Raw genomic sequence first — 24103 nt, forward strand, 5'->3', positions numbered from 1 at the left:
GACGTTGGACTGCAGGTGGTAGACCGACGCGAAGCATAAGTTTGTGCCAAGTTGGGTGGTGAACTCCCTGAAAGTTGCACAGTCGAACTGCTTTGTCATTGTCCACTGTAACCTCCTTCGGGACTCTGAAGCGGCAGACGATGTTCTGCCAAAAGAATTTTTGCAGGGCTCCTGCTGTGATGTCCCTGAGTGCTTTGGCTTCGACCGAAGTATTCTACTGCCACAGTGGCGTACTTGTAGTTTCTTGGAGCTGTAGGCAATGGTCCAACAATATCGATCCCCCATCACGCGAGGGGCCATACCGGAGGAAGTAATTGCACCTCGTCGGGTGGGAATTTACTGTATGGGGCATGCCTTTAGCAATTGGGACACATGCGAACCACATCGTGAGCGTCCGCCACAGCCGATGGCCAATAAAATCCTTCGCGGAAAGCTTTGCTGACCAGGGCCCTCGTTGCGATGTGCGAAGAACACATCCTTGCATGTATCTCTTCAAGCAACTATTTGCCCTCTTCGCGTGAGATGCACCTTAGGAGTGGTGGTAGACTCCCCCTTGGTATAACTCTTCGCCTATGATTCTGTAATTCCTGGCCCGAAGTGCCATTCTCTTCTCTTCCATCTCATCCTCCGGGACGAAGTGTCCGCGAAGATTGGACATTATGGCGGCCCTCCAGTCTTCGCTGGTTATGGCGTTGACGAATTTTGCTGGTTCTTCGGCACAATTGATGGAGGCTTGCTTTAATGTTTCGAAGACATCTGGTGGTAATGGATCGTACTGCGCTGCTGCCTTCGCCAGTTGATCAGCTTGCTTGTTCTTCGTTCTGGAGAAGCTTCGGATACTAAATCCGAGGAAGTATTTCTCCATGCTTCGCACTGCTGCCAGGTACTTCGCCAATTCTGGTTTGAGAGCCCTGTTTGACTTGTTTATCTGGCCTGTGATCAACTCTGAATCAGACCTGATCGTTAATCTTCATGCACCCAGTGCTCTTGCTTTGTGAAGACCCAAGAGAAGGCCTTCATATTCTGCGACATTGTTGGTGCACCCATTGAAATCAAGTCTGACTGCGTACTTCAGTTGCATACCCGAAGGTGCTGTCAGGACTGCTAAAGCTCCAGCTCCGTCTCTCTGGTAAGCCACATCACACTCAAGTTGCCATATTGCTTCCATCTTCGGCTGATCTTGCGAAGGTGCAACCGGTGTCCAGTCTGCGATGAAGTCTGCCAAGACCTGTGACTTGATTGCTGATCTGTAGACGAAGTCAATGGTGTGCTCGGTTAATTGCGTAGCCCATATGCCTATCCTGCCAGAGGCTTCTCTGTTTTCAAACATGTCCCGAAGTGGGAAAGAGGTTGGAACCTTGATTTTGTGGCTCTGGAAGTAGTAACGAAGCTTGCGTGCTGCCATGGCCACCGCATATGCCATCTTCTCCATTTCTGAGTATAGCAATTATGACCCGTTTATGGCTTTGGAAACAAAGTATATAGGCACCTGTGTCAATGCCCTTCGATCGTGCGCTCTTCGACGAGAGTAGCACTTACGGCTACGCCTGATGTGGAGATGTATAACAGCAACTCCTTCTCCGAAGGGCTGGACATGACTGCCAACTTCTCAATGTATTGCTTGAGGTCTTCGAAGTTGCCTGAGCCTTTCAGCGCCTTGAAAAATGGAAGGCACTTCTCTGTAGATTTTGATATGAATCGGTTAAGCGCAGCCAGCCTGCCTGTTAACTTTTGCACCCCCTTTCTTGTAGTTGGCGGCTTCATCCACCTGATGGCTTCTATCTTCTCCGGATTTGCCTCAATTCCCCTTTCGGTTATCATGCATCCCAACAATTTGCCTCTTCGGACTCCGAAAACGCACTTCTCCGGGTTTAGTTTCAAGCCATGACGGCGAAGGTTCACGAACGTTTTCGCGAAGGTCTTGGATATGATCCTCCTTCCTCTTGCTTAGGACAACAACATCATCGACATATGCTGAGATGTTCCTCCCCAGTTGATCTCCCAATACCTTCTTGATCATTCTATTAAAAGTGCATCCGGCATTGCGGAGGCCCTCCGGCATTCTCACGTAGCAATATGTCCCGAAGGGGGTGGTGAAACTGGTCTTTTCTTCGTCTGCCTTATTCATGAATATCTGATGATAGCCTGAGAAACAATCCAACATACTGAGCATTTCCGAGCAAGCTGCTGCATCGACTAGGGTGTCAATTCGTGGTAGTGGGTACTCGTCCTTCGGGCACGCCTTGTTCAAGATTGTGAAGTCAATGCACATTCACCACTTCCCGTTCTTCTTCATTACCATGACAACATTTGCTAGCCACTAAGGGTACTGGACCTCGCGGATGACTCCCACGTCCAACAATTTCTCTACCTCAGCCTGAGCCGCTTTCTGCCGCTCTTCGGACATTGTCCTTTGGCCCTGCTTTACTGATTTTGCCTTCGGGTTCACCCTGAGCTCATGCTCGATGACCTCTCGACTGACCCCTCGCAGATCCGACAAGGACCAAGCAAACACATCTTGATTATTGAGGAGAAACTGTATAAGCCTGGCCTCTTCAAGCCCTTTTCCGATGATCACCATTCGGTCGGGCACATCTTCGCACAATGGTACCTTCTTCGTGTGTTCCGCTGGGATACCCCCCCTGACTTTTCTGGCTCTTCGCTATTTGCAGCCTCATTGTCCTCATTTGGTGTTTCAATGACATGGACATTCTTGTTCGAGGTTGATGCGTTGTCTTCGCACCTTCTCGCTTCTTCTTGGTTGCTGAAGACTATGACAATTCCTCGGGCCGTGGGCAGCTTCATGCATAGGTACGATTGATGGATTACTACTGCGAACATGACCAAGGTGTTGCGGCCGAAGATGGCGTTGTAGGGGTAGTTAATGTCAACCACATCGAAGGTTATTGCTTTGGTTCTCTGCGCTGCACCTTCGCCGAACGTGACATTGAGCTCTATCTTTCCAAGAGCTTTGATTCTCTTGCCTCCAAAGCCAATGAGCGGGTACTGTGACTTCTTCAGTGCTGTTTCTGTGAACCCCATTTTGACGAAGCACTGCCACACGAGGATATCTGCAGAGCTCCCATTGTCCACCAAGATTCTCCCGACATCATTCCTTGCGAAGTGCACTGAATTCTTACCGATGTTTGCCCTTATGACGATGGGGTCATTGTGTGGGTAGTGCTGCAGCCAAAGGTCTGCCTGCGTGAAAGATATTGGGACATGCGACCAAGTTGTTCAGAAGCATCTACCCTCGCTGACGTGGGAGACGGTTCTGAAGTATTTTGTGTTGTTTCTTCGTCTCATGTACTGGTTCGTTGGATCCTCCGGAGATGGCATTGATGATGTTAACCCTACTGCCGGAGGGTCCCTCGCTTGCTCTTTCTGGTATCTGCCCTGGTTCGAGCTTCGGAGGTGGGGGTAAAGTTGCCGGTTCATAAGACTGTGGTGTGGAGCTCCTCGACCATGTCTGACTATAGTGTGGAGGTGGCAACATTGGTACTGATTGTTGCGAAGGTGGAGCATACGTTAGCGGATTATAGTTGAAGACCGGGTATGACACCGGCCAATTTGGCGTAGGAGCCCAAATGGTTGCCGTCGCCGAAGACTGAGGTGGCAACTGCGAGGTATGATTGACTGGCTTCGCTGGTTATGAATTCTGCCGGTCAAACTCTTCTTTTCTTTCAATGGCGAAGGGGCATTCATTTGTCCAATGACCTTTGTCTTTCCCGTGGAAGAAACAGAATGGAATTTTCTCTCTTCGACCGCCGCTGTCTCTCCAGACTTTGTTGTGTCGTTCTCCATGATGGTGACAGTCATCGCTGTTGGATCTTTCTTCGTGGCAGTCCCTCTCGCCTTTGCCCCTATGATGGTGCCTGTTCTCTCGGTGGGGTTCTTCTTCGGACACGTTGTTCACTGTTCTTTTCTGCTTCGGCTCGTCAGCATGCCATGGTTTTGAATGGAACCTCTTGATGCTTCGCGACTTCTTCTGCTCGTTCTTCTCCTCGAGCCTTCTCCTCTTCGCACGGTCAGATATGCAATATTCTTGCATTATCTCGAACAGCTTCGTGACTGTCTTCGGCTTGCGCCGGGATATGTACTCTCCGCGTGGTCCCAGGTTGATCCCCTTCACCACCGAGTCGATGATGCTCTAGTCGGCAACATTTGGTGCTCTTGCGCGAAGCTTCATGACACTCTGAAGATATTCTTGCAAGGTCATGCTTCCTTGCCTCAGATCGTGAAAATCGCAAGATGTGACTTCGTCGGGCCTCACGGCGCGGAAACTTGCACATAACTCTAGGCGAAGCTGCTTCCAAGACAGAATGGTTCATGGTGGGATGTTTGCATACCAACGCTGCGCCAAGCCCTTCAGTGCGAGGACGAGCGCCTTCGCTTTGCACGCGGTGCCTCCTCCTGATGCTTCTATGGTGGCTTCATATTTGAGGAGGAACTCTTCGGGGTCTGACTCCCCATCGAACTGCGGCAATATTGCTGGGTTGAGGCTATGAGGCCACTGCACCTTCTCTAGCTCTTCGGACAATGGTGATATTCTTTGATGCCTTCTTCGGTAGCGTTCTTCGCCGTCTGACTCAGAATGGTCAGAGATCTCTTCGACCGGCACGAACTTTGGGCAGAACCTTAGTGGTTCTTGTTGCCAGAGGTTGACCTCGATCATCTCCTTCTGCGGTGGTGGTGGTGGTGGTGGTGGTGGTGCCTGCAATTTCTCGAGCTGCAGCCGCTGGGCACGGAGCTTCTCCTACATCGCCTTGCAGGGAAGCTCCTCCTCCCTCAACTTATTGTACTGCTCTTGACGCTCTGCTTTGGTGAGCATGATCTGCTTCCCCTTCGCTCTTGTCGTCATCTGTGGCTCCGAAGGTTCTACTTCCAAGGCCTGCTGCTGAGCCTTTCGCGCCTCTTCGATGCATGCATTGATACGACGCATCGCCGCGATGTCTTCGGCTGAGATGCCGAGGTCCAAAAGGTTGACTTCAAGTTGGCCATCTGCAAGGGCATCGACGGAGACACCGTCGCTGCTAGCCCCGTTCGCCTGTGTTGCTGCCGCTTCGATCTGCGAGGGTGTCGTCGTCGTCGTGTCCTCCGAAGTGGCTCCGGTGGTTCCTCTCTTCTTCGTCGCCGCCATGTGGTGTATCGAACCGACGGGTGGGCGCCAAACTGTTGGTGGAGAGTGTCTCCGGAGCGGGCGAACATTTTCCCAGTAATGAGTGGCACAGAATTCAAGCAGTAACTATTCTCTCTCTCTATTCCAGTGTGTCCATTAATGAACGTTACATGGGGTATTTATAGGCGACGTTACACCTTCAATGTACAATTACTCTTCTGCACCCTTACAACGGTCACATTCTTGGAATATTCCTAGACGCACGTGTAATTCGCCTGTTACAATTTGAGTGCGCTACAGCTCAGCAGCGCCCCCCCCCCCCCCGACCCCAGTCTCTTCGTCGTATCCGACGAAGCTCTAGGGTCCGCTGCTTAGTCCTTGGTACAAGACTTGCGTCGCTAGGTCTTCGCCCTTCTTCGTCTTCCTACCCGAAGAACAGTGAAGACGGGACACCTCCGCGCTTGCTCCTGGAATCGGCTTTAGTGTTTCTGGTGTCTTATCTTCGCTTTCCGACTCGAAGACAAGCGAAGATGGGCCACCTCCATGCTTGCTGTCGGCATCGGCTTGTCCTGGACATCTTGTCTTCGCGTACCTTCGGCGACCGGACCGAAGGTGGTGTCCCCATCAGTGCCCTAACAAACTTGAAAACAAACTCACGCCGAGGCAACAAGCCAAGCAACCTCCTGCCTTCCTCTAATTCAGTGGCCATGCAACTAATCAGCCACGTTTGTTGCGCCTGCTGTAGACCTTGCCAACAAATGCGTCCGTAACAGCACAGAATTCATCATAAAAGCTTCGAGCACAATGCTGAATTGATTATCTTCCCAACATCTCTTTCTACGAAACTCGCCATGGAAATCAGATGATTTCGTGAGATGTTGTCCAGTGAATATTAGCAATTTGACTCCATTTGGGTAGTACTAAAACCACATAGACATACGTGCTACTAGCACCACAACAATTTCATCTCCCTCATGAAATTCCCAACTGCTCATGCATGGTGTCATTGGGCCCTTCTCCACAGCAATGCTTTGACCACTAGTAGCACCTGAAGTGAAGAAATTTGTATGGATAAATTGAGATGTATTTCATTGCCATATTCGTTACCTTAAGTAATTTCTGGTGTATCTTGGAGGTATAGATCGAGACCAAAATGAGCCTCTTCAAAATGCAATTGCTGTACCATGGTGCTGGCAGCTGCTTATAGCCATCAATCAAATGGTCAAGACTAGTAACAAGGCTAGCTCCAATAAACAGCTGCATATCTCTTATTCTAACTAATTCCAGTAGTGGCATAGGATTTTGAACAATAGTCATGATCAGGAATATGAATCCCTTCTTGCTACAGAGCACTTTGTAGACCTGAACATATCTTTGAAGCAAAATCCATGTAGACAACATATAAACTCTAGTAATGGAAACAATGAGAATCGGTGTCAGTGGTTTCTGCAAGTGCACAGCAGTCACATACCTACAGAAAGATGGCCAAGCAATTGGCCTGAGTAGGACCCCTTCACTCATAATCACAAACTCCATGTGCAGTCTGTAACTCAATTTGGGTTCTTGAGTTTCTACAAAAACAGCGCCATGATAAGATTGACACTTGCTCTCGGAACAATTACACACCATTGACAGCAATTCCTCTAACTGCACAACCACTGCATGAAAACCAAAGGATAGCCACGGTGTTGGCCTGAGCTGCACACCATCGACTGGTCCAGAGGTCTTAATCCCGCCACAGGCCGGCAGGTTGGCCAGGGTGCCGCTCACGGCCCACGACACAAAGACCATTGGACAAATAGCTAATAGCTATTACAGAGTTTGAGCCCAAGCCAAATGAGGTTACGGCACTAACTCTCCTAATCGTTTCTTGTCGTCGTCTAGACCTTCTTTCCCAACATGGATCTCGGGTGGTCCGAGAGCAGAGCAGGCGGCTCAACGGGGTGCCCGCCGTCAAGCCTGATCCTAGTCCTTTTGCTCACCGCACCCTCGGCAAGCCTATCGTAATCCGACAACCGCTCCTCAATCAACATATTGAGTTGTCGGATCTTGGGAGCTACCGGTGCCCACTCCATCGAAGCATCAGCAGATTCCTTGAGCTCCTTGCGCTTGCTGACTACGCCGCGGATAAACTCGAATATCTCTACCATTGTATCGTAAATCTCGGTCAGGCGTGTGTTACCTGCGGCGACTATTGCGCTGTCCTGAAGACGCCGTGGCCTTCTGGGGGTCGGACCACACGCGTAGCGGGGTCGTGGTCGGCTTCTTGAGGAGGAGGCTGGTATGCCAGCCGCTGCTGCGCCTCCCTACGGCGCGCCTGCCTGCCTTGGCCCTGTGATAATTGAAGGAAACAACTGATTAGTCGAATGAGATGGGATGGATGGTAATCCATGTTGAGTGTTTACTCACCGCAGGTGTTTGAGGACGGGCAGCACCGGCAGGGAGTGCTCGCGGCACATGGGCTGGGCGCGGCGCTGGGACTGCTGCAGGCGCAACGGGTGGCGCGCCGTGGCCCCGGCCTGCACGGCCAATGCCACACCTTCGCACGGGCGCGGGAGGGAGCCCAGCTTGGCCACGCTGGACGCCGCCGCCGCCAGCACCGAGGACGTTGCGCTCCCCTCTGTACGCCGGGATCATGTCGGCCGGCTCGCCACCGCGCCATGGTGGCACGGCTAGCTCCCGACGCCAGGCGGTGTGCCACTTCACCGGGGCTCCAAACCCGTCGAGGCGGCCCGCTACAAACAACGCAGAGCTCGACATTGACGCGAACAGCCACAGGAGCACGAGATGGGAAGGAACGGGGGGGGGGGGGGTGGGGGGAAGAGACAGGTCTGTCTTACAGGTCGAAGAAGACGATGGCTGCCCACCGCCGCGACCGGCGACCCAGAACGCGTGCGGGTTGCCTGCGCCGGCCACGAAGGGTTGGTCACCGGGGTGGGCGAATGCCTGGGCACCGAGGCTGAGCCCCGCGCCCCAGGGCGCGGCGGGGTAGGCGACGCCGCCTGCGAACGCCTGGTCGCCGAGGCCGAGCCCCGCGCCCCAGGACGCGGCGGGGTAGGCGACGCCGCCTGCGAACACCTGGGCGCCGAGGCCGATGCCGAGCCCCGCATCCCTCGACGAGGTGGGGTAGGCAACGCCGCCAACGAACGCGCCGACGGCGCCGCCGAAGAGGAGATCGGGATCGTCCGCCGCGCTTCCTGGGAAGCGCAGGCCGGACAGATCCCAGAACACGCCGGGCTCGGTCGCTCCGCGGACGAACGGGTTGAAGCCGCCGAGGAGCCCGCCGTGCGCAGCCGCACCGTAGACATCGTACAGAGTGTTCTGGGCGGAGCCAGCGAGGACGCCGGGCTGCACGTGGACGACCTCGCCGGTGACCCAGGGAGCCACGACGCCGGCCACGCCGTGGAGTAACGCGGGGACGTGGACGTGGGCGGGTCCACCCTCGACGTTGAAGGCTCCCGGACTGATGTTGGTGACGATGTGGTGCGCGGGGTACGCCACGCCCCCCGCGAACGCCTCCGCGGGGTAGGCCATGCCGCCCGCGCCCCCTGGGAACGGGACGACCCCGGCGCCGTACCCCGCGTCCCAGAGCTGGACGGCCGCGGGGCCAGCGCCGTGAAGCGGGTCCATGGCGACGAACCCCGCGTGGCCGCCCGCGCCGTGGACCGGAACACCCTCAGCATGGAGGAAGCCCGGTTGTAGGTGGGCCAACTCGGCCGGGACCCAGGGCGCGGCGCCGCGGGCCGCGTCGTCGAGGAACACGGGGCCTTGCCCCACGCCCCATGGCGCGACGGGGCCGCCGTACGGTGACGCCGGCCCCTGGAACACGGGTGCGTGCCCCGTGCCCCATGGCGCGGCGGGGTAAGCGACGCCGCCGTCGAACGACGCGTAGGGGTAGGCCTGCACGACCATGAACCCCGCGTGACCGCCCCCGCCATGGACCGGGCCACCCGTAGCATGGAAGAAGCCCGGTTGGAGGTGGACGACCTCGGCCGGGACCGAGGGAGCGGCGCTGGGGGCCGCGCCCCATGGCGCGACGGGGCCACCGCACACGGACGGGGACCTCGTCAGGGCGACACCTCCTCGCCCTCCCGCGAGCTTCGGGTGGTCCCGAACGGCGGCGGGGCGCGGCGCCCCATTCCGGGGACCGCGCGCTGGGCCCTCGCCCTCGCCGTTGCCGGGAGGCGGCGGCTGTGCCATGGCGAATTTCGGGAACGAAATGGAGGTGGAGGGGAAGAAGAAGAGGGGGAGGGGTGGCGACCTAGAGCGGGAGGCCAGCGGCGGAGGGGATGGAAGGCGGTTAGGAATTGGATTGGGGATTGGGCGGCGGCTCGGGGTTTTGGGGGGATCATGGTCATGGCGCGCGGTGGCTTGGCCGGTACGTTGGTCGCGGCTTCCATCGGGTCGGTTTGGCCTCGCGGGTCGGAGCGGGGGACGCCTAGCCTAGCTAGCCCACGGCGGGCGAGGGCGAGGCCGGTGCGGCTTGCGATGGCATGCGGCAGCGAGAGGCCGGAACCCGCTCTTGGCGTGGGAGCAGGCGTCAGGCACGGCCCCAGACGGAGCCGCAGCCGCAGGTGCGGAGGAAGCCATGGGATGGTCGGATGGGTTAGGCGGCGAGCAAGGGAAGCGCGCGAGAGCTCGAGGAAATCGGAGGAAGAAGCACCGCTGCTGGCTGCTTGCGCTGTGCTTGTGTCTTTGCCCCGGCAGAAGGAAGCAGATGGCTTCGTCGGGCCAAATGGGCCAGGCCCAATGGTTTAGTTCGGTCCGATGCCTCTGCTGCGGGCTGTTTTTTTTTTTTGAATGATTGCGGGAGCACCACTATGTCATTTAAAAAATAGGAAGCATGCGAGTTCTTACAAACATGATATTACATAAATTGTCAAACACTCGAACTCAACAAATAGTAAGTAAAGCTTAAGCATTGGAAAAAGGTAACTCTGGATTAGCACAGGCTACTCTTCGACATGCCATCTCCATCTTGATCTCCTGAATAACGTCTAACGGTGTTAGACGCTTGTTGTCAAAGACACTTCGATTGCGCGCTTTCCAGATATTCCAAGCAGTATAGATCAACACCGATGCCTTGAGCCTTTGTATCTTTTTTGGAAGCTGACTGAGAGCCCGCTCCCACCAAACCATCAGCTGCACGCCCTGCTCTGGTCGCAGTCGCACCGAGCGCTCAGGTCGCCAAAAAGCGCCGCACTCCCCGCCCCCGCCGGACTCGCCTGCCGCCCGCGGCCAACGGCTACTGCTGCTTGCCCACCGCCCGCCGTCGTGCCGACCCACCCTTCCTAACCTAGCTCGCCGCACACACCGCACAGCCCCCACCCTTGCCGGCCTTGCTCGCGGCCGGTGGCGACCCGCCGCCACGCTGCTCCGCCCGCCACCCACCCGCCGCCATGCCAACCTGCCCTTCCTAACCACGCCGGCCGCGACGCCCCCGCCCAGCCCTCCCCACCGCTCCGCCCGGGTGCCACCGGCCACCGCCGCCACCGCCCACCTTCGAGGTGTAACAACCCATGGGCCAGATGGGCCGGACCAAATTCGCGAGTTACTGTACCAGTTACTGTAGCGTCGCGGATTTAGTTCCATACTGAGAATAGAAGTGAATCCAGACTAACTTAAATACCAGGCCCAAGGAAGCTGAATAACTTCGGTTGAAACTTTTTGCGCGAAGCGAGGACGAAAGCAGAATAAAATTATTTAACAAGTGTGATTTACATCTTAACTGTTCTCCCGTGCCGAGCGGCTCCTCCTTCGTCATCGGCAGCGGCGGCAGCGGCTTCGGTTGCTTGGGTGACGGCGCGAGATCCCACCTACTAGCCGCTACGTCGCTCCTTCGGTGACCTGGCAGCTCGCAGTCACGCGCGCGACTGCGTGTATTTGCTGCCTAGGTCAGCCCGACTCAATAGCTGGGTTAGTGCCTGACCACTTCCTCAGCTCGGGCCACGCACAACAAGAAAAAAAAAGTCGGCATGATGCATGCCCTACTAGCCATTGAAGGCACATGAATGACGCTAAATTGTAATTTTGGTTTAGAAATGATGTTTAATTCTATTAATTCTGAGTTTGTTTTCAATTTACGACGAATTCATGCAGTGAATATATATAGTGTAGTAGTGACAGGGCGGACCCTAGAACTACATGCCACTAGTCCGGCCCAGCACTAAAAAGTGTCATGGGCTACTACCTAATCCAGGACGTCGGCACAACGACCCAGCACGACCCGATATGATTAGGCCATGGAGCGGAATAGAGCTAAAGTTGAGCCGCCCATTTGGCCCATCTATGTCATCGGCCTAGCAACAAAGTGACCTGGCCTCCACTGCTTTGAGCTACACGCCTGTGCCACGTGGGCAGCTGGTCGTCGCTGCGTGGACTGAACTATGAGTCAGCCAACGTGTCCACTGTCCAAAGTCCAAAGGGACTTAAAGCCAGCTTAAATCATAATTTTGCTTACCAATAGAAACTAGCCAAAAGAGAGAAGAAGAGGAACCAAACGTTTCTCTTCTTTTTTTTTTCCTTCAAGAGGAATAGAAGAGAAGTCCAAAGGGACTTAAAGCGAGAGGAACTAGCCAAAAGAGAGAAGAAGAGGCACCAAACCTTTCTTTTTTAAAATTCAAAACATTACCCGTGATTACTTGATTTACTGTTGAAATGAAAATTGAAACCGACTTGAAACCAAGGTAAGGAGTTAATCTAACTGGTTTTAAAAGGTTTCTCGCAGAAAATGGGTTTAAAAGGTAATGGTTGTTTTATGTTTGATTTGACGGATAATTAAACTCCTCATATAGTTAGAGGGGTTAAATAGATTTTTTTAAAAAAAAATTAAAAAAAAAAGAAACTAACTAACCATATCGCGGGCCCGTGTTTGGTCCCTTGCATTGGTGGCGAAGCGGCCGGTCGGGCGGCGGGCACGTACATTGCAGGGTCGCGGACGGACTGGGAGTCTGATACCTATGGCTGGGCACAAAACCCGAAATCCGAAAACCGAACCCGAAAAACTCGAATCCCAATTCGGGTTCCAGCCCACGGTACCCGAAATTAGTACAGGTAGTTCGGGTATTGGGCCACGGTACCCGAACAACCCGAAATTCAACCCAGCCCAAGTATGTTTATTTGCAGCCCAGCACATCAAGCCCGTTAAGGCGTTAACCCTAACCCCCGCGCCCCCGTCACGCACCACAGTACCCCCCCCCCCCACCCCCACGCCACCCGGCACCCACCGCCCCATGCCCAGTGCCACCGCGAGCGGCCGAGCCCTGCCCCGAGTGCCCGTGAGGCCGTGATGGCGCCGGCGCATCTCGTCGTCGTCCCCAGTACGCAGCGCCGCCGCCGCCCTTACTCCCTCACTCTCCTCTGCATGCGGCGCGCATGCGGAGGTGCGGCGGCGAGGGGCGAGCGGCCGGCGGGCAGGACCAGGGGAGCGGAGCCGCGCGCGGCCGCATGCAGCGGCTGCGGCATGCGGCGGCGCACATGGCGGGGAGCTCGATTCCGGCCTCCTCATCCTCCTCCCTGGCTCCCTCCTGCGACATCCTCCTCCCTCGCCGGATTCGCGAGCGGTGGCGGCCGGATCCGTGCGGATTCGCTCCGGGCTCGAGCTCCTCGGCGTGGAGGCCATGGCCGCGGGCCGGCGGCGCCGCCCCCGGTCTCTCTCTCATCCCTCTTCTTTTCCCATCTAATTTCGGGTAATTCGGGTAAACCCGAACCCGAATTTTCGGGTTCTTCTTTTCTCCATCTAATTTCGGGTAGCATTTTTGGAAACACGAACTGCCCAACCCGAAATTTTCGGATAATCCCAACGCCCAGCCATACGGATACCGTGGCTTTCCGACCTGGACTCGGGATCGGCTTCGTCAACAAAGGGGCAGCAGATACATACGATCGAATTGAACCCGGATGCGGTGAAGTGGCGAGGGATGGTGATGGAATCGGAACATGTGCTGTAGTAATAGGGGCACAAACTCGATCAGAACATGCTCAGAACTCCGTTCAACACAGATCCGGCCGAAACCTCGGCATCATGACAGGCTCCATCTATCTATCTCAAGAGACAAGCCAGCAGCCCAGCACAGATCAACACATAGTAGCCCACACACCCACCCACACACACACACAAAAAGCAAGCGTGAGGTCTCTCTGTGACGACTCTCCGGCGACTCTGCTCTGCTCTGTTTTCATACTCCAATTCTTTATTATCTTAAATTTTGTTTCGGAAGAAAGGCGCATTGTCACAAACCACAGTTGGATCGATCGATCGGTCGCCAGTGTTGGAGATTCATAGTACTCAAAATAGCAGATAGTTGGGATTGCAAACTGCAATGCAGCATGTTAATTCTCATCAATGGGATCGAAACAAACACTACTCAAATTTGATCAGAACAGACCCAGATCTCCGACGAATAGGACTGATCTGGCCACCAGAAAAAAGCTTTTGCGTCAAGACATGTTCTCGATTCTCTGGACAACAAGCGAGACGTACCATAGATCTATCTATCTATCTACTACATACGGAACTCAGACCACCATAGTTCTACCACCACTTCTCCGACCCCGACGACAAATCAAGATGAGTCCCTCTTCCTAACCTTCTGCATGCTCCCTGTGCTACTGCTCGTTGTGTGGATATATAAGTGTAATTATGCTTATGTATGTGCTGCCTGCGAGGTGTGATGTGCTTCCCTGGGCAATAATGTTTTGTGTCCGTGTATGTATGATGATGCTTGTTTGCGTTGCGCCTGTGCTACCTGTGCTGTGGCATTTTTCTTATTCAAAAATTGTATGATGTGCGATATGCAATGTGCAATGCAACTTTAGATTTTTTTTCTAGATTAGAATTTTGTGTGATGTGCGATACGTGCCTTGTGACATAGCACCACTATTATTTTTTATTCAGAAATCGTATAGTGTGATTCTAGATCCTAATGGATCCTGTGTGTTTGAGTTTTTTTTGCTATATTCGATTAGAACTCATCATGTATGGAAATGTAAGTGCCATTTTTTTATTTAGAACTCATGTGAAATTATAGATTGTTTTTCTGAGATTATAATGTGTAGTTTTCAAGATTAAAATTTATGTTGAACTCAAACGGGAGATGTCCATTTTTCTGAACAGGGAGAAATATAGTCTTTATATACAACATCTTTTATTCGAGACGTAGCAACTTATATATACCATGTATCAATTTATTCAGAAGTATATTGGTACAACATGCAACATCTTTATTTCAATTTATTTTAGATCAGGTATATTGCCTTTTTTTCTTGTTGAACCCCACCGGTGCTAATCCTCAGCATATATATGTTGCTAATCCTCAGCTATATAGCTACTTTTGATGAAAACAACTAGTGCATTGTAATTGATATTTTTACCTTTTTCTTTCTAGCATAACATGGAAACAAAAATTTGAAGTTATTGACACACAACTCCTTGCCAAAGAGAATAAACAGGTCTTCTTCTAAAGTGCATAAACCCGATGGGCTCACGTAACCCACGATGGGAGGGTGAACTTAAAAAGAAAAATATTAAGACGGAATAGGACTAGCAAGTGAAGGTAAGTCCTCTCTTTCTGCATACATTCCAAAAATATCTACTGTCAGTCTGATGCAGAAATTAACGTGTGTGTTGTGTTGGGGAGGACGGGGTCGGGTGGGGAGTAACTAGACATAGTAGACTGTTGTCACTTCAATGATTTTTTCTTTTGTACCAGACAACCTATGTAGCAACTTTATGCGTATGCGGTAGCAAACTTCATGCTTATGGTAGTAGAAACTCATGCATATGTAGTAGCAACGTTATGGATATGCTAGTAGCAACTCATGTAAATGCAGCACAATGTGGATTGTGGATTAACTTAACATTACCTACCAGTTTCTTTTCTCTCTTTTTTTTCTCAACTCTGCCATGATTCCAAATAGTTCACACTCAAGACAATACAATTTATCATCATAATTTTTAGTTACCCATTGCTTACCTGCTATGCTACTAGTATCACCGCTGTCCATATTTGTTCAATATATCATGCTCGGCTTCTCACCCACATGTTGTAACTGGTGATAAAACTTCAACATAAATATGGTTGCATTTCATTCCTAGCTATAGGCAGGGAGGAGGCGAGTGGAGAGGCAATGCAAGCAGGATAGAGGGCACACCTAGCAAGCCGTTCAGGACATATTACTTTTCCGAGGGATCTAATAGCTGACACCTAATATGAGGAAACCTAATTTATTATGTTTGTGATAGAACCTGATAGCTGGCACCCGACCTGCAGGGCCAATTGAGTGATGATAAAAAAATCAACTTATGATACGTCATGTGTCAACTTACTTTCTAATAGTTATGTCAACTTCAACAATATAAAGTGTCGAGTTCTTTATTCAGAAATGATGAATCTACTCTCTCTTTCTCTCTCTTGTGTATGTTCTTTATCCGTTTGATCTTAGCATAACTTGCTCGATTTATTTGTTGCATTATTCAATTTGATGCAGCTAAAAAAATATAAGTAAATGCTGCATAGTTTGTTTTTCAAGAATTCGAAAAAAGTTTGCATGTACGATTCAGATGTGAACTTTTATGTTAAAGTGGCAACTTGGATTCGCTATGTGTCAAATCATGTGAGTTAATGTGTCAGCTTGTGTGTCATAATATGTGGCAACTTTTATGTAATATGTGCGGATGTCAAAAAAGTATGTTAGATGCCGCTTTTTCATGTTTTTCTAGAAGCAGTGACTTGTGGCATCATAGAAACTGTGGGGCATCTTATAGTGTTTCTTACCGGCAACACAAGAATAATTATGTGGCAATTTATATTTTTTCTCCAGCAATCTATATTGTAATTCGCTCTATGTATAGTCACACAAAATGCTTAGAGGCAAGTTTATTTTTTAGATCATCAAGTAGCAACTTATTGATCACATACCCTCTCATTTCTGTTATATTAGGCTCATCATGTAGCAAATTATGTATAGAACATAGCACAACAACTTATGTAAAGTATCTTCAGTTTATAAAAATGCAACTATATACCAGAGAAGTTGTCTAAATAACTCGTTAACATGATTTTTGGAACAAACAGATCTGAGCTGGTGGTTACATTCAACAAGAGTGGTTTTACCACTCCATTACTTTATCGCAAGTTATTATTTTTTCTCACCAATTTATTATCTTCGATTCACACATCAATTTTCAGCATGGTAGACAAGGAGGCGGACTACTTCTTATTTTACAATTTCAAAGGCATCGGAGAGAGAAGTGCAATTGTAGATAAGTTGCCAACAATCGCTTTATAAGATGCTACATGATCTCTATGAAACTTATGATCTCTAAGTAACTTGGTCTTGTATATATTTTAAGGCTTTTCATTCAATACAAATTACTTACTTATATCTCTATATAATTTGGTATATTGTTAACATTTAGGTTGATCAACAATCTACATAAAGTTGATATACAAAACTACATAAGTTGATATAAAAACACTATACAAATTATACAAGTTGCTATAATGGATAACATAAATTGCTATGTCAATTTATGTTGTTATTTGAAGTGAATATATCTATTTCTTAGTGTTGACAACTGCAGTGACGCACTAATGAGATAATATAAGGTGGTGCAAGCCATAAGTTATCACACTATATAACATAAGTTGCTACCTGTCCATATATAAATTTGTATTAGGCCACAAGTCGTTATACATTTGTATATAAGTTGTCATTTTACATTCAACATAAGTAGATAGTTACATAAAACAATTTTAAGACATATCAAATATGGGTCTCATATTGTAGATCTTGTCGTTAGGGACATAATGGTGCAAACGAATTTGAAAATAGATGCTTGATGAAAGAACTATAGTAGTTTGAAGAAAATGGATCTAATTTTTTATGCCTACATTAGCAATAATGTCAGCTGAAAGTAACAGTTTTTTTCTGGATGCCACGTGTTTGAGGACCAACCAGGGCCAACCATGCAAGGGCACGTGCCAGCACAGGAGTAGGGAGGTGCACTCCCGTAGGAGATAGGGTGTCGCGATATATGTGGTCGCGCGCTCTCACTTGGTAGGAGCGGACGAGGTCGCGCACTCGCCCAACGAGCGAAGGGTCGCGTCTTAACTCGGTCCTTAGCAGAAACATATAAAAAGATTTTCAATACGTAGTCATAGTCAAAGGCTTGTTACTTGCACTAGAATACGAGGGTGTTTGGAAGCACTCCACTCCACCAAATTTAGCTCCACTCCATAAAAATTATTCAAACACCACAACCTGCTCCGCTCCACTCCAACAAAAACTTGGAGCACCTCTTTGCTCCACCAAAACTTGGAGCTGGTGGAGTTGGGTAAAATTACCCACTGCCACTGGTACTGGTTCGGGATGAAAAATTAGAGAAAGTCAACCAACGTCCCCCCCGTCTCCCCTCCCGCATCCCCGCTAGCACCACCCTTCCTCGCCGCCGTCGGGCACCCTGCCGCTGCCACACTCTCCGGTTGCCGCCACCGCCCTTCCCCATCGCCGCCATTCCCCGCCGCCTTCGGGCATGCACGCAGGGCGCCGGCATCTAGATGGCCAACCAGGGCGTCGGCTGCCAGGAGCAGGGCGCCGCTTTCGGCGAGCACTGTCTCGGCGCAGGGAGGAAGGGAGACCGGCGATGTCAACAGTGGTGGCTCTTGGAGGACCTCTGCCTGCCGGATCTGCGAGTTCCCAGTGACGACGGCCTCCGAGCAGCATGGGCTCACCGTCCTCGGCCGCCTCGCTCGGGCTCCCCGGCCACCGCCGCCTCATCCTCCCATGCCGCGCCCTCCGGTCCTTCGCCGCTCGCACCGCGCCGTCCAGCCCTCCGCCGCCTCATCCTCCCTTGCCCCCGCCCTGGCCCTCCGTCGCTCGCGCCGCGCCCTCCAGCCCTCCGCCGCTCATGCCGCACCCTGCGGCCAGCCGGCCCTGCGCCGCTCATGTGGGGAGGGGAGGGGAGCACGCCTTGCGGGATGCCTCCGCCCGCGGCTGCTGCTAGCTCAGGGAAAGAGGTAGAAAGGAGTGGATTGAGGGTAGAAGATGACTTGACAAGTGGAGCCCGCGTGGAAGTGAAAGGAGTTTAGATGGGCCTAGTTGGGCTGCTGCTTGCACATTGGGCCGGTGGGGTGGAGAGAACTGGGCTTATCTAATTTGTGGAGTGGAGCAGACTTTTTTGGAGTGGAGTGCTCCCAAACAAACCCATAGTGTGTCCCGCCACGAAAACCTGCATGCCTTCAATTTTTTAAATCCAAATCCTTTTTCCATTAGGCGCTTATTTTTCCGTCGCCAAAAACTTTTTCCAAACCTCGCGCTCATCCCTCTCATGAGACCTCAATTTTCAATCCGCACCAAAGCAAATGGAATTTATGTGTATAAAAAGGCCTGCCCAACTATCCTGTTCCCATCGCCACTCCCTTCCTTCAGCTCCACTTAGCCATGGCAGATCCACACCCAGTTCATGGAATTGATCTCAATGTTCCAGCGTCTGAAAATGATCCTGAAGAGGATGCTCAGGAGCTGCGGCAACCTGTTGTCCAGGTTTATATAAGTAACCCGATTGACTAGGATCAGGTGCAAGAGGAATTTTTTTGATTTGAGCAACCCCATATTTTTTTTTCATCAGCCTAAAGAAGGTTACTACATTACTTGAAGTTATGTCTTTCTTTTCGCTCTTCTTTTGGTCGCTAAACTGTATGTCAAATTCGTAGGAGATGATCAAGATCAGGGCGTTGGAGAAGATGAACAAGTTCCTCACGCTGGTGGAGATGGACACCACAATGGCCATGGATCAGTACTGCCTTATCTGAATGCAATGTCTGGTAATGCCCTGTATCTTTTACACTATTGCCAAGGATCAGTACTTCCTGACCTGAATGCAATATAATGCCTTTTCATGATGTATTGCCTTACTGTAGAGATTTAGAGGATGGTACTGATGACATATTCGAGGACTTTGGTACTAATATTGATCAAGGTAGCAGCTCTGGTAAGATTATCACAGTTTGAATGATAAAGGATGGTGTTCATAGCAGTTGATGGCCTATTTTATTGCACAGGTACAAATATTAGAAAAAGGAAGCAATACAGTGATGACACAAAGTGAGCAGTATATGCAATGCTATTAGAGGGATCAGTGCGAGGCCATTTGCCAGAAGGGGTGTCATTGCATGTGTCTTTGGCTGTGGATGTTTCTCTCAGATGTGTGCAGCCCATATGGAAGGAAGGCCAAAAAGGGGAGGAATGCATGCTGTCATAAACAAGAGAGTGGGGCATTGTGGACTAAAAAAATTGAACTTCCAATGGAATCCATCACTGCCATACCATTCCAAGACCGAACAACTTTAGAAGATCTAGCAAGAAGGCTGGGAGTGTCCAAGAGCCATGTCCATAGGCTGTTGAAAGAAGGAAAAATTGAACGGCACTCGAGTGCCATCAAGCCATTTCTTACATTATGAAAATAAGAAGGCACGGGTGCATCATGCTCTCAACATGTTAGAACCAAGTACAATTCCTCACAACCGATCTTTAAACATATGTACAATGTGATCCATGCGAATGAAAAATGGTATTATAGGACTAGATCGAATCAAAAGTATTATTTTGCGCCGGGTGAAGAATGACCTCGTCGAACTTGCAAGAGCAAAAGTTACATTGAAAAAGTTATGTTTTTTGGTGGACAATCTCGACCTTGGTTCAATGATCAGAATGTCTGTTTTTTTTTTATGGGAAGATTGGTATATATGCATTTGTTACCACTGAACCTGCTAAAAGGAAGAGTCCTAATAGGCCACGTGGTACTCCAATCACAAAGCCAATCACATCAGTAACAAGGGATGTAATCAGACGATATCTCATTAACAAGATGTTGCCCGATATCAAGGCAAAATAGCCAGCTGAGGGATGCCATGAGACAATATGGATACAACAGGACAATTGTCGAAGTCAAATCCCAGTTGATGATCCTGAATTTTGTGTAGCGGCTCAAGCTGATGGATGGGATATCCGTTTGACTTGTCAACCAACGAATTTCCCAGACACAAACGTGCTGGACCTTGGATTGTTTGCAGCCATACATGCATTGTTCCATAAGAGTGGCATGCCAAAAGCCATTGATGAAATTGTGCAAAAGGTTCAAGCAGCTTATTGGAATTTTCCAGTTGGTAGGTCAAATAGAGTATTCCTTACTCTTCAAAGTTGCTTACGGGAGATACTCAAAGAAAAAGGAGGGCAACATTACCCTGTGCCTCACATGAAGAAGGCGATGTTGGAGAGATTAGGAACGCTGCCAAAAACTTTGTCATGTGATCCAACGATTGTTCAAACATAGACAAGTGGTCTTATTTTGAAAATTTTGTCACATGAAAAAGATAATGATGCAATCGAATTTAATTTGGATGCACAGTTTAAGATTTATAATTTTTTTAGTATAAACTCCTCTTGTATGTGGGTGATATCATTAATTTTATCTTCATCTACATGTATGCATGTGTGAAGGGTGGAAACAGTTGGAATAAATCATAATAAGTCTAAAATTCGGCTCAATAGTATATGCTCTCTCGGACGAAATTAATTCCGCTGCTTTAGACGATGCTAGCGCCCCCGGGCAGCACGTCGACCGCTGCAGGGCCCTTCCCACGGCAAAATCAGTATCGGGCGTTTATATCTCCGGTGACAGTCTGACAGAGAAGGAGCAGCCTCAACAAGTAGTCACTGGACCAAACCAGGGGCCCTGAACCGGCCGGGCGGCTGGCTCACTGGCGGTTAGATTGATCTTCTTCAGCTGCTCTAGGATCGACACGACCCAGGCACCTTAGACCTCTAGTTCGCTCGCGGGCCTTTTTTTCCGATAAGGTCGATGTGTGTCTAGTCATCTATGCCCATCACTTGAAATCGATCATAGTACATAGCTAGCGCGACAGGTGCACGCACCTTTCTAGTTATGCTTATTTATAAGAATATTTTGTTTAATTAGAACATGGAGAGCCACCAAAAAAATAGTACAACCACAATACTATATGGCTCTAGTCTTGCCTCATTAATTAGAAACTCTAGCTTGTGACAGTCTTACTGAAAGGACAAAAAGGGATGAATCGATGGGGTATAGCCCGGTCCTCTTGGGGTAGCATCCTTTGCTAAAGTGTTGATCATTAGGGAGGTTTATGCTCTGCTTTGACTTAAAACCTTAGCGAGCTGTCATTTGTTAGGGAACTTTTGTAAAGGCCTCGTAGCGTCCCTATGCAATCACACCTCGAAAATGTGGTATTATGTCTGATCAGCACATGCATGGTTGGGTTTAAAGTTCTTTTGAACTTTTACGCGAATTGTGGTGAAAGTCTACAACATATGCAGAGTGAAAACTGATATATCAGTCATGCTCACGGTTATGAGCGGTTGGACCCTCACATGATTAATAAATTTAAAAATATATATAAATTATATTTTAATTATTTTTTGTGACCTTGCTGAGTACCAACCATAAGTGTACTCACCCTTACTTACTGCTGCTCAGAAGGAGAAGGTGTGAGAAGTATTTCGAAAATAATGCTGAGTTTTAGGCGTACGTAACCCCCGGTCGAATGCTTGTGAAGTTTGGAGCCTTTATTTTCAGGATAAGCTGTATAACTCTGATAGTCTATAATTGTTTAATTTCTCTCTTTTTGTGATACTGTTACTAATTATTCAGTTATAGTGCCTCTATATGTATGGAACTTACTACTAGAAAAAGAGTCATTCGTCCACCTCCATTTAATACCGGTTGCTTTAAATCCGGTACTAATACCAGTTTAGTACCGGTTCTATAGCAGAGTGCCCTCCGAGACCATTTAGTACCGATTGGTGTTATGACCCGGTACTAAATAGCTCCCGGGCCCCCAAGCCATTAGTACCGGGTCATAACACCACCCGGTACTAAATTGTGGCATTTAGTACCGGATGGTGTTATAACCCGGTACTAAATGGTCATGGCCCGGTACTAAATAATCCGTCCTGGTTACTTCAAAAGGATAACATCTTCAATATACTGACATGTGTTGTGTGGGTGGGATGGTAGATGAGACTACACGCGAGACCACAAGTCATGAGTTCGAAACCTAGTACACGTGAATTTATTTTTTCCAAGGAATAATATATTTAGTACCGGACGCTACGACCGATACTAAATGGACCGTCCATTTAGTACCGGCCAGCTGGTACCGGCTGGCGCAGTCGGTACTAACGGCGACTAGCGCCCGGTACTAATAAATTCTTTTATATAGTTATGCATTCGGTTTTGTCCTTAAAACTAGGTATGACAATATACCACCGGCTGAGATGTGGAGAAGACGTGTTAGGCAGAGGTCCATTTTGCCGCTCGGAAATAGTCGTAGAATTTAAAAACCCCTCCGCAATTCCAATATCCGGAAATACCCAATGTTTTCTTGTCAAAAAAAAATCTGTCCAGCTACATACTCTATGCACAATTGCAGAAGAAAAAAGTTTCGTTAGGGTTGCCATCTGCAGAGGAGAAAGTCTCGTTAGTGTCTCTGTTTGCAATAAATGGGAAATTGGGGTAATGAATAATATGTGTGCCGTTGCCGAAGTTTCGTTAGGGTTGCCATCTGCAGAGGAAAAAGTCTCGTTAGTGTCTCCGTTTGCAATAAATGGGTGATTGGGGTAATGAATAATATGTGTGCCGTTGCTGTGACGGCACGCCCAGTAGTGTTAAATGGGTGATTGAGGCAATGAAAGATCTGTGTGCAAAAAAGCTTGCAAAGACTTTTGTTGTGACCTGTTCTTTAGCATTTAACATGTAATATCCTGATTATCGTAGTAGAAGCATATGTGGTTTAAATTATACTGCAGGTCTGCAGCATTATTACATCGTTTGGCAAGATCAAGGAGGAAAACACGAGCTTGGGGATCGGGCTAGCTGCGGCTAAACATTCAATTGCAGTCCTGGTGAATTTTTTAGCCTTCGAGTGCTTGCACAGCTCTTTTCTGGTTTCGTTTTGTTTTCTTGTTCTCCTGTATAAGAAGTTTCCAAGGGCTTCCTATTGGTTTCTCCATCCTTCTTTTATTAATAGAAATGGTGCACAGTCTATGCTTTCCCTTCTTTTATTAATAGAAATGGCGCACAGTCCGCTGGGTTAAGTCATCGCGCGGGTCCGCACGCAGGACGCTCGGATAATGGCACTCCGTAGCTTGACAACCGTTCGATCCAGGCGCTTGCATGCAGCAGCAGTACGCGGCTAGGGGCTGGCATGCATGTGCGTGTGCAGTGCAGCAGCGCTGTACTTCCTCCATTTTTATTTACACATCGTATTAGTTAGTTTTATCTTAATTCAATTTTTTTAACTTTAATTAAATCTATAGAAAAATAAAGCAGCAACTATATTATATATCCAACCTATACACTATCAATCCATACTTCATGGTGAATTTTATTAAACAAATTTAGTATTGTAAATGTTATTTTTTTATAAATTTAGTCAAAGTTTGCCAAATTCAACTTAGAATAAATCTAATACCACCAAGAGGAAGTAGTACCAACCAGGCTCTATAGGCTGCAGCTCGCCTGCTGCTCAATCGTAACATCTGCCCGCGTGTAAAATGCATATCGTTTTGACTTTTTAAAAATGCATAAATCTGATAGGGCTAAAACGATATAAATTTTGGACTATATTTTGGAACGGAGGAAGCATAAGCAAGTGGTGAAGTGGACACGGGCAGGTGTTACGATGAAACGAACATGGCCCCATTTAGGCCATTTCAAGTGATTTTGGTGATCGAGTGACAACCCAATCAATGGGGCTAACGAGTTTGCAAGATTATATTTGTAGGATTTCTTAGATCCCTTAGATGATGTCCAAACCATATCCGAGACGTCCAATGCACCATCGAGACGAGACGTCCAATGCACCGCCGAGACGAGGCGTCCAACCCACCGTAGAGATATCAAGTCGCAGTGAAAAAGCAGATATATATGGAGTGTCCAAATGA

General features: G+C 49.3%; 1 protein-coding gene and 1 long non-coding RNA gene across 3 annotated transcripts; one reads left to right on the forward strand and one right to left on the reverse strand.

Moving 5' to 3' along the window:
• Positions 1-6488: 6488 nt before the first annotated feature.
• LOC120657989 (elastin-like) lies at positions 6489-9810 on the reverse strand. The gene is made up of 3 exons (XM_039936185.1): positions 7960-9810; positions 7529-7854; positions 6489-7451 (listed from the first exon to the last, which is right to left on the reverse strand). The coding sequence occupies exons 1-3, from the start codon at positions 9317-9319 to the stop codon at positions 7311-7313; spliced, it is 1827 nt and encodes a 608-aa protein (XP_039792119.1). The 5' UTR covers positions 9320-9810; the 3' UTR covers positions 6489-7310.
• An 8238-nt stretch (positions 9811-18048) lies between these two features.
• LOC120657990 lies at positions 18049-20601 on the forward strand. Of its 2 annotated transcripts, none has more exons than XR_005668468.1 (3): positions 18049-18945; positions 19042-19112; positions 19183-20601. It is a non-coding gene; the product is annotated as an uncharacterized LOC120657990 (long non-coding RNA). The 2 variants fall into 2 exon arrangements; XR_005668467.1 differs by having other exon boundaries at positions 18094-18945; positions 19042-19100.
• The last annotated feature ends 3502 nt before the right edge of the window (positions 20602-24103 follow it).

The sequence above is a fragment of the Panicum virgatum genome, chromosome 2N (assembly GCF_016808335.1).
Source record: "Panicum virgatum strain AP13 chromosome 2N, P.virgatum_v5, whole genome shotgun sequence".
Classification (NCBI taxonomy): Eukaryota; Viridiplantae; Streptophyta; class Magnoliopsida; order Poales; family Poaceae; genus Panicum; species Panicum virgatum.

Excerpts from the sequence above, each read along its gene's own strand:
- LOC120657989 (XM_039936185.1), bottom strand. The coding sequence starts at position 9,319 with ATGGCACAGCCGCCGCCTCCCGGCAACGGCGAGGGCGAGGGCCCAGCG. Across the intron at positions 7,855-7,959 it reads GCCATCGTCTTCTTCGACCT|CGGGCCGCCTCGACGGGTTT; the intron begins GTAAGACAGACC and ends CGTTGTTTGTAG. Across the intron at positions 7,452-7,528 it reads CCCGTCCTCAAACACCTGCG|GGCCAAGGCAGGCAGGCGCG; the intron begins GTGAGTAAACAC and ends CAATTATCACAG.